We start from the raw sequence: 10,256 nt of genomic DNA on the forward strand, positions 1-10,256 counted from the left end.
CGTGGAGCGAGCGTGATGTTCTCCCTTTGCTGTTGCAGGCCCACAAGAGCTGCGGGAGCATGAGCGAGATCGAGGCCAAAGTTCGCTACGTGAAACTTGCCCGTTCCCTCAAGACCTATGGGGTCTCCTTCTTCTTGGTCAAGGTAGAGCTGTAGCTCCCCCCCAGTCCCACCTCTCACTGGGCAAAATTCCTCTTCTCCACTATCCCTCTGTTGTGTCTCCAGCTGCCAACCCCTCAATCCACATTGCTCCAGTTTTCCCTGCGTCTCCACTGTCTGCCTCTCCTTCTTCTTGCCTTTCCCTGAGCACTGTCTTCCCGCTAAGGGGTTCACGTTTTTTTCTCATTTTCAAGTCCCGTGTCATGGTTGTGACCACCAGAAAGTGTGGCCTTGGGGGTGAGTGGTAGCCACAGCAGGCCTCAAAGGTCTCTGCCTGGACGGATCTGTCCCAGGGACAGCCCACAACCCTTTTGTTGCGGCCCACAGGAGAAGATGAAAGGGAAGAACAAGCTGGTGCCGCGGCTGCTGGGGATCACCAAGGAGTGCGTGATGCGCGTGGATGAGAAGACCAAGGAAGTGATTCAGGAGTGGAACCTAACCAACATCAAGCGTTGGGCAGCCTCACCCAAGAGCTTCACCCTGGTAGGGGCCAGCTCCGGTCCTCAACCCCAGCTTCCCAGCAGTGCCCCCCTTCGGGGGCTTCTCTCACGCCCACCCCTCTCTTGGGTATTGCTCTGCAATGGGACAGCCTTGCCCTCTCCTCTGGTGCCTCTCCTGGCTGCTGTTTTGGAGGCTGGCACTTGGGCGCTTAACGCATACCAGAGGGGCTCAGGATGGCTGCCAGTGCCAGGCTCCGGTGCTACCCTGTGCCCTGCCATTGCAGGATTTTGGAGATTACCAGGATGGTTACTACTCGGTGCAGACAACAGAGGGGGAGCAGATTGCCCAGCTGATTGCCGGCTACATCGACATCATCCTCAAAAAGGTGAGGCTGTGCTGAGAAAGGCACTGGTAACCGGCTCTTCTCTGGAGAGGGGTGCAGGGTACGCCTTCCAGCTGCCTCCAGACAGCCATTGGCACATGGTGCTGCTGGGGAAAATGGAGAACAGGCAGGGGGACCGTGTGGCCCTGGTACTGTGCCTGGGCTGCAGGAGGAGGGGAAGGCTGGCAGAAATGTGCTGGCCGAAACATTTAAAAAAAAAAAAAGAGCAAAGACCACTTTGGACTGGAGGGGGATGAGGAATCCACCATGCTGGAAGACTCTGTGTCTCCAAAGAAGTAAGTTCCCCAGGAGCAAGTTAGCTGCCAAGCAGAAGTTGAGTGGAGAGCAGGTTCCAGCCAGGCTTGCAGCACAGCATATCTGGAGGAAGAGCTGCCAGTCCTTTGGTGGCCGTGCTCCCACAGAACCTGGTGCCGCAGCCATAGGCATCCATTGACCTGGTATTTCTCCCCTATTCAGGTCGACAGTCTTGCAGCAGCAGTTTAACCGTGTAGGCAAGGCAGAGCTGGGCTCGGTGGCCCTGCCAGCCATCATGCGGACAGGGGCTGGAGGGCCTGAAAACTTCCAAGTGGGCACGATGCCGCAGCCTCAACTGCAAATCACCAGTGGCCAGATGCACCGAGGGCACATGCCTCCCCTGGTAAGCCCTCCCTGTGCCCACCATAGGGCACAGACTCCGCAAGGTGCCCACTGGGCTCTTGTAGACCCATCCATTTGGGTCCGTGGCCAGGCGTTGGCTTGCTGTGAAGAGCAGGGGCTCGGTGCCGCTGGCCTCGTGTGCTTACTGTCCTGGCTGAGCTGGCATTTTCCCACACCCAGGCTGCACACTTGAGCTGCACCTTGGCATTTTCCCCTGGCTGGTGGCTGCAGCCTCTCCGTCAGGTTGAGCTGCCCTGAGCTGCTGTGCCTGGCCAGCCCCACCAGTGCCATGGTTTGCAGCAGAGCCCTGTGCCTAGCTGTTGCCCCCCACGTCCTCTGCAGATGGAGAATTGCTTGGAACATGCCATGAGGAGGCTGTTTTCTTTGGCTGCACTCAGCCTGCTGTACAGCTTGCTGTAAAAGCCTTGTGGGGCCCCAGTGCATCTGATCCCCACTCCCCGGGAGCTCGTTAACTGTCAGAGTCGCGTGTACCTATGGTGGGATGGGGCATTTCCCAGTGGGAGATGCAGAAGGCAGAGCCCGTTTTTGCTAAGTGCACCCCCCTTTGTGGAGGCACCTACCTAGAGCACTGTCATCAACAGCATGTTACACTATGTTGCGGGGTGGCATGTGAGCCAAATATTTAAGTCTAGATTTCAAGCCTCTGGTGTACCTCAATCTGTCCCTGTGTTGCAGACTTCAGCCCAGCAAGCCCTGACCGGCACCATCAACTCCAGCATGCAGGCTGTGCACGCAGCCCAGGCCACGCTGGACGACTTTGAGACCTTGCCACCCCTGGGGCAGGATGCTGTGAGTGCCGGGTGAAACCGGGGTTCTGGGGGGGCACCTCGCTGGAGGTTGTTGGCTGGGCTGGATGAGGCTGGCCCCATTCCCAGGAGAAGTGTCGACAGCTTCTGGGAAGATCTGCTGCCTGCAAAGAGGTGGGATTGTATCCCACTCTGGGGGCAGGAGCAGAGGGGACTTGTTGCTTGGTCAGGATGGGCTGGGGAGTTCTGGGTGGTCACAGCTCTTCCTTCTTCCTTGTCTTCTTGGCATGAGGCAAGTGGTGGACATTGTCTACCTAGACTTCTCCAAGGCTTTTGATACACTTCCTCATGGCCTCCTCCCAGACAAATTGATGCGTTAGAGCCTGGACAAGTGGTCCATGCAGAGGGTGGGGAATTGTCTGGCAGGCCGCACCCAAAGGGTGTTGGTAAATAGCTCTTTTTCTAACTGGCAACCCATCACAAGTGGGGTCTCCCAGGGATCAATATGGGGCCCAACATTATTCAGTATCTTCATAAGTGATCTGGATGATGGGGTGAAAGGTAGCCTGATGAAGTTTGCAGATGACACCAAACTGAGTGGGGAAGTAGACACTCTGGAAGGGAGAGCCACCCTGCAGGAAGATCTGGACAGGCTAGAAGAGTGGGATAGCAAGAACCTTATGAACTTCAACACAGAGAAGTGTAAGGTCTTGCCCCTGGCAAAACACAATCCAGGAGTGCAGCATAGACTGGGATCCACCCGGCTGGGGAGCAGCTCTGTGAAAGGAGGACCTGGGGGTCCTGGTGGACAACAAGCTCAATATGAGTGAGCAGTGTGCTGCTGCGGTGGCCGAGAAGGCCAATGGGGTGCTGGGTTGCATCAACAAGGGCATCACTAGCAGAGACAAAGAAGTCATTATCCCACTGTACTGAGCACTTGTCAGGCCACATGTGGAATACCAGGTACAGTTCTGGTCCCTGCTATACAAAAAATATGTGGACGGGCTGGAGGGGGTCCAGAGAAGGGCCACCAAGGTGATCAAAGGCCTGGGAAGCCTGGCGTATGAGGACAGGCTGAGAGAACTGGGTTTGTTCAGCCTTGAAAATTCAAGGAGGCTCAGAGGTGGTCTCATCACCGTCTACCAGTATTTGAAGGGTGGCTACAAAGAAGATGGAGACTCCCTTTTTACAAGGAATCACATGAAAAAGATGAGGTATAATGGGCACAAGGTAATCTTGAGAAGATTCCGACTGAACACGAGAGGAAAATTTTGCACTATGAGAACAGTCAACCATTGGAATAATCTCCCCAGCGGAGTGGTTGACTCTACCACACTGGACACTTTGAAGATGCAGTTGGACAGGGTGCTGGGCCATCTTGTTTAGACTGTGCTTTTGCCCAGAAAGGTTGGACCAGATGATCCTTGACATCCCTTCCAACCTGGTATTCTATGATTCTCTTTCCTGCATCTCTCTGTGTGAGCATGGGTGCAGCTATCCACCACCTCCGCCACCAGCTCCTGACCTGACCCTGTTCTCCTCATTTCAGGCATCCAAAGCTTGGCGCAAAAACAAGATGGATGAGTCGAAGCATGAGATCCACTCCCAAGTGGATGCTATCACTGCTGGCACAGCCTCTGTGGTCAACCTCACTGCAGGTATGTGAGGGGTTGGGTAAGAGTGATACCCCATCTCTGGAGAAGGCTTGGTCTCTCTTGTCTGGCTGAAGGTCATGGCTCCTGCCCTCTATCAGACACTGGAGGAGCCAGCCTGCCCCAGCTAGAGCTAAATCAGCCCCAGCTGCTGCTAACATGCCTGTAGAGCTGGCCATACTCACCCTGTTTTTAGATCCCTGCCCACCCCAATCCTTCCAGTTCTTGGCTGACCAGCCATCCACTGGACCAGGAGCGTGTTGTCCAGTCCCTGCCATAGCTCTAGGCACAGCCACGGCACAGGGCATCTCTCCTTCCCCAGGCCCTCCTGCCCAAACTCAGCTGATGCGACTGCCTTTCAGGCTTAGGAGCCAGAGGGTCTCTCCTCCCACTCCCAGGAAGGAGAACCACAGCGGTGATAGGCATGGTGATGCTCTCAGAGCGTCACTTGAAGCGTGTCCCGTCCTGACTTGTCTTCTCCTCGTGCAGGGGATCCAGCGGACACAGACTACACCGCCGTGGGCTGCGCTGTCACCACCATCTCTTCGAACCTGACGGAGATGTCCAAGGGCGTGAAGCTGCTGGCCGCGCTGATGGAGGATGAGGGAGGGAATGGGCGGCAGCTTCTGCAGGCAGCAAAGAACCTGGCCAGCGCTGTCTCGGACCTGCTGAAAACGGCACAGCCTGCTAGCGCTGAGGTGGGGGGCAGGAGGGGCTGTGGGGCTGAGAGGAGGGTGGAAGCCAAGGGGAACCATCGGGTGAGGTTTTAGGGCTTGCTCACGAGCCCAGTGTTGATTTTGCCTCATTCCTTGCAGCCTCGCCAGAATCTCCTGCAGGCTGCTGGCCCCGGGGGCCAGACCAGTGGGGAGCTGCTGCAGCAGATCGGGGAGAGCGACACTGACCCTCGGTTCCAGGTGAGTGCACCTGGCAGCACCCAGGGACACCTGCTCCCTAAAACCATTGCCTTTGCACAAGGACCTGGCAGGAGGACTCCAGGCCAAAGCTTGGCCAGTGCCCAGCAGTAACTTTGCTGAGGGAGGGGACAGGCCATTGCCCATCTCTGTCCCTAGAGCCGCAGTGATATAATGCCTCTTATCTTGTGGATTCTCATGTAGATCCCAGAAAGCCGGCGTGCTTGGATCCTGCCTGCCTCTGACCCAAAGACGGTAAAAGGGGGCTGTAGGCATGGCTTGGTGGTCCATGCCCTCTCCATTGTGAGGGGTGCTTCTCTGGGGACTATCAGCTGAACTCTTTGGAGAGGGGCTCTTGTCAAAAATCTGCTTTCCTGGTGGTTGGCTCTCAGAACTCCATGCACTCGGGTCACCGCTTGGGCGAGCAGTGCCCTGGAAGTCCTCCCTTGCAGCTGCCCCGGCTCCTGCCTGCCGCTCCCTGCTTGTGGGAGCTGCCTGCCTGCCCCCATCGGAGACCCAGCGTGGCTGGAGCCTCGTGGGGTGGTTTATTTTGTCTGGGCTGACTTCCAGCCGGCTTGCTTTCCCACGGCTGCTCCTTCCAGCACAAGGGAGGTAGCACACCGTGCTGGGGAGGAGGATTCAGCCACAGTATAGACCAGAACAGATTCCAGAAAGAAGGGGTTTCCTTTCATGGCAGTCACACAGCCTCAACACGAGCAGAAAAGCCTGGACAGATATCCAGGGGGAGCCCAAACACTAGCACCAGGGCAGGAAGCCATGCTCAGCCAGGCGGCAGTGCCAGGACAGGGCAGCCCCAAGGGTTGGTTTTAGGACCTGGAAGACAATTTGCACACATGCAGTTGGGATGCTCTGCCCTGCGGCTTCCAGACCCAAGTGTATCCACTTCCATCCTTGGGCTTGGATGCAGCAGTCTGGGATCTCTGGAGCTGGTTGCATGCACTCTCCAGTCTCTCCTCCTGTCTGAAAGGTGGTGGATTGCAGCGGGAGTAGCCTTGGCTTGCAGGAGGTGAGGGGAGGCTGTGACTCTTCTGACTTGGTGGCCAGAGGCTTAGCTGTTGCGGGGTGTGGGGCCGCTTGCTGTGAGCACTCACAGGGCAGGAGGACTGCGGGCGCTGCCCTGCGTTCCAAGGTCTTTGCCTCAAGCATTTGCCATCTAGCGCTGGTGCTTCCCGTTCTCACCGTCAGTGTGCTGCGGGAGCTAACAGTGATGTCCTGCAGGAAAGCAGTTTGCTGTGTGCATGGTATGTGCTGGCAGGACAGTCCTGTGCCTCCCCTGCACGCCCCCCCGGGTGAGAGGAGGCTGGTTGCTGCATCGTACCTCTCCTTTAGCCCCGGCAATGACAGCAGAAGTGTAGCCTGTCGGTAACAAGCTAGAAAATAGCTGGCATGCTTGCAGTACAGGTGACCAGTGTGGGCAGCATCTCCCACTCACCTCTTGCTGGTGGGGTGACCCCATGGGTGGGCAGCTGCCCCCAGTGTGGCTGTGCCACGGACGGTTCGTGCTGCCATTTGGCTGGAGGGGTCTGCCATTTTTTTGCCATTTGGCTTTGCAGCCCATGCAAGCAGTGCCGGCGGTGCCTTGCAGCAGGTTGTTGCTGTGGTATAATGAGGGACTCAGGAGGGCTCGTTGCCTGGAGAGTGGGCAGTGAGCAGGTTGTGAGCACTGGGGTGATGCTGAGTGTTGCCCAAGGTGCTCTGGGTGGTGTTTGTGGCGGTGCCGTGGTGCAGGCTGTGGCTCAAGGCTGGGTTACAGCCTCACCACCAGCGGCAGCACACAGCAGAGATGGGGTCAAGGTGTTCCCAGCCACTCCAGGTGTTCTGTGCTGCTGGTGGTGGGACAGAGTGGATGAAAGGGCCCCTGAGAGCTCAGGTTTCCCTGCTGAATATTTCACGAGAGCCCTGCGGGCGGCTGCCGGTGCTCCTGCCCTCGGTGGCTCCCACGCTGACGCTCTCTGTCGTCCCCCTCAGGACATGCTCATGCAGCTGGCAAAGGCGGTGGCCAGCGCCGCCGCTGCGCTGGTGCTCAAAGCCAAGAACGTGGCTCAGAAAACGGAAGACGCAGCACTGCAGACGCAGGTGATCGCTGCTGCCACCCAGTGTGCCCTCTCCACCTCCCAGCTGGTAGCCTGCACCAAGGTAAGCAGCAAGGCTAACCCTCGGCTCGGCGTGGCTGCAAGTGTCACCTGGCTGGTGGCAGCTCCATGGAGGGGTCGTAGGTGTGCCAGGACCACACGTCCTCAGGCAGAACGTTATGGGTCTGGCACCAGAAGCATGAGCTGCCTCAGGCTGGGGTCCCTGCCACTGTGCCCAAGCACTGAATATCCTTTTTGGAGGAGTGCAAGATGGGGATAGCTGTCCCTACACAGCTCCTACAGGGAGCCCACCACGCTCACTGCCCAGCCTTTCTCCTCCCCTCCAGGTAGTGGCTCCCACCATCAGTTCCCCAGTTTGCCAGGAGCAGCTGATTGAGGCTGGCAAGCTGGTGGCCAAGTCAGCGGAGGGCTGTGTGGAGGCCTCCAAGGCGGCAACTAACGATGACCAGCTCCTGAAGCAGGGGGGAGAGGCAGGCAGGCCCTGAATGACCTGCTGCAGCACATCAAGCAGCACGCCTTGGGTGGGCAGCCCATCGGGCGCTACGACCAGGCCACCGACACCATCCTCAATGTCACTGAGAACATATTCAGCTCTATGGGCGATGCTGGTAAGAGCTGCTGATGGCACCTGGGGTAGAGCACGGTGTATGGGGAGGTATCGGGGAGCCCATGGGACTTGCTAACAGGCCACCCTTCCTTTCTGTCCCAGGGGAAATGGTGCGGCAGGCTCGTATTCTGGCCCAAGCCACCTCCGACCTTGTCAATGCCATCAAAGCCGATGCAGAGGGAGAGACAGACCTGGAGAACTCACGCAAGCTGCTGAGCGCGGCCAAGATCCTGGCTGATGCCACTGCCAAGATGGTGGAGGCTGCGAAGGTCAGTGGCATGGGAGAGGATGGACGCTGGCTTTGGCCCCCAGACCCATCTGATGCCATCAGCTCATTGCTGCAGAGGAGCCGAGCAGCCCCTGGTTGGGGGAGCATTTCCTGGAGCAGGGTCCTGCACCAAGGTGAAGGCCTGTGCAATGGAGTGGGGCTCCTCCTGGAGCTCCAGGTGGTAGCAGAGGAGCTGTTAACTCTTCTGTTGCTGAGGTCTCCGGGAGAGGTTTTGGGCATCTCCACCGTAGGTGGCCAGACTGCCTTGGGGGCATTCCCCGGCATCAGGCTGGAGCACAGCCGCTGCTGCAGGAGGACAAGGGACCCAGTGGTACCTGCGAGGTCTGATGGGTTTCCTGCTTTCTCCAGGGAGCTGCGGCCCACCCAGACAGTGAGGAGCAGCAGCAGCGGCTGCGCGAGGCAGCGGAGGGGCTCCGCATGGCGACCAATGCTGCTGCCCAGAATGCCATCAAGAAGAAGCTCGTGCACAAGCTGGAGGTGAGATGCTGGGCAGGGGGCTGCAGAAGGCAAGCAGGCACAGTCAGCGAGCAAGACCTGGCCGGGAGCACCCACATCCCTGCGCTTTCCAGGGGCATAAAGTTGTTTTCCTGTACAGTGTCTGTGCTGCATCCCCAAGGGACCTCCCCCCTGCTCCCTTCCCTTGTGCACACTTGTCACTTTGGGATGCCGGGCACCGAGGGTGCTGGGGATGCTCTGGTGTCACAGGCAGGGGCATGGGATGAGAAGTTTAGGGGGAGCTGGGTCCTGGTGCATGGTGGGGGGGCTCAGGGCAGGCTGCCCTGCCACCGGTGCTGATCCATGCCTCCCCCCACCAGCACGCAGCCAAGCAAGCTGCTGCCTCCGCCACCCAGACGATCGCCGCCGCGCAGCACGCCGCCTCCTCCAACAAGAACCCCGCTGCCCAGCAGCAGCTGGTGCAGAGCTGCAAGGTAAGGACCCAGGCCTGATCCTGGTGTCTCCTGTGCCGCCCGTCCCCATCCCTTCTCCCATCTCCCACACGGGGGCTCTGTGCTCAGCCGCAGTGGGCAGGTAGGACCTTGGGATCCTCATGCAGCACCCCCGGGAGCCAATCTTTTGGCCATTGGTCCTGGATCAGATCCGTCTCCTCCTGGCTGAGCCTCTCCAGTGACCCTCCTCTCTGGCAGGTGGTGGCAGAGCAGATCCCGATGCTGGTGCAGGGCGTACGAGGAAGCCAGTCGCAGCCGGACAGCCCCAGTGCCCAGCTGGCTCTCATTGCCGCCAGCCAGAACTTCCTGCAGGTACACACACTGCCGGAGCCTCCTGCGCCGGCTCTGGCACAGGCGTTATGGCTTTCATACCCTGCCTGGCCCTCTTAAGAAAGCTGCTGCACGTGGGAAGCAGAGAAATGCTGTGTGCTTGTCTGCTTCTCACTGCTTTTTCTTTTGGCCTGGCAGCCTGGTGGGAAGATGGTAGCTGCAGCCAAGGCCACCGTCCCCACCATCACGGACCAAGCCTCCGCGATGCAGCTCAGCCAGTGTGCTAAGAACTTGGCTGCGGCTCTGGCCGAGCTCCGTACAGCCGCTCAGAAGGTGAGAGGCTGGGTCCTGTCCAACGTCGGGACCCGGGCTACGCAGAGCAAGGAGGGGATGGCAGGGACAGCCTGGTGGCAGGTCATGGTCTCTGCCCCAGCAGGGTGGGCTCAGCAGTCGCCCTGCTCACCTTCCCTTCTCCCCCATTGCAGGCGCAGGAGGCATGCGGACCTCTGGAGATAGACTCCGCACTGAGTCTGGTGCAGAGCCTGGAGAGGGACTTGCAGGAAGCCAAGGCGGCTGCCCGTGACGGCAAGCTCAAGCCTCTGCCGGGAGAGACGGTGAGGGCAGAGAGAAGGGTGGCGTGGCGTGATGTGGGGTGGGCACTGGGGTCAGGGAGCCATGGGAGGCTGGAGGTGCAGCCCACCAGCATGTCCCCACTTGCCCCCGCGCAGATGGAGAAGTGTGCCCAGGACCTGGGGAACAGCACGAAAGCCGTCAGCTCTGCCATCGCTCACCTCCTGGGAGAGGTGGCCCAGGCCCTGCGCTCACTCAGCCAGGCCGCCCGTGGCGTGGCAGCCAGCACCCCCGACCCGCAGGCGCAGAGCGCCATGCTGGATTGCGCCAGCGACGTCATGGATAAAGCCAACAACCTCATCGAGGAGGCGCGGAAAGCGGTGGCTAAGCCCGGTGACCCAGAGAGCCAACAGCGCCTGGCCCAGGTAGGGGGAGTGGGGACGCTGGTGCCCCCCGCCAGCCTGTGGGAAGGGCATGGGGGTGGCCGGGGG

At 59.3% G+C, this 10,256-nt stretch overlaps 1 protein-coding gene across 1 annotated transcript in view; it reads left to right on the forward strand.

Annotated features, from left to right (window-relative positions):
- Positions 1–10,256, forward strand: part of TLN1 (talin 1) — a gene marked incomplete at its 5' end in the record, with an annotated part of 30,590 nt that overhangs the window by 5,158 nt on the left and 15,176 nt on the right. Inside the window, 19 exon segments of the mRNA XM_035902742.1 lie at positions 39–143; positions 486–641; positions 883–984; positions 1,201–1,277; positions 1,459–1,639; positions 2,335–2,448; positions 3,955–4,063; positions 4,547–4,755; positions 4,873–4,971; positions 6,958–7,125; positions 7,409–7,553; positions 7,556–7,690; positions 7,792–7,958; positions 8,327–8,455; positions 8,794–8,907; positions 9,124–9,237; positions 9,394–9,528; positions 9,681–9,809; positions 9,924–10,207. Coding sequence (XP_035758635.1) covers positions 39–143; positions 486–641; positions 883–984; positions 1,201–1,277; positions 1,459–1,639; positions 2,335–2,448; positions 3,955–4,063; positions 4,547–4,755; positions 4,873–4,971; positions 6,958–7,125; positions 7,409–7,553; positions 7,556–7,690; positions 7,792–7,958; positions 8,327–8,455; positions 8,794–8,907; positions 9,124–9,237; positions 9,394–9,528; positions 9,681–9,809; positions 9,924–10,207 — 2,672 coding nt within the window.

This window comes from Egretta garzetta, unplaced genomic scaffold (assembly GCF_000687185.1).
Source record: "Egretta garzetta isolate BGI_Z169 unplaced genomic scaffold, ASM68718v1 scaffold59, whole genome shotgun sequence".
In the NCBI taxonomy this organism is placed as follows: domain Eukaryota; kingdom Metazoa; phylum Chordata; class Aves; order Pelecaniformes; family Ardeidae; genus Egretta; species Egretta garzetta.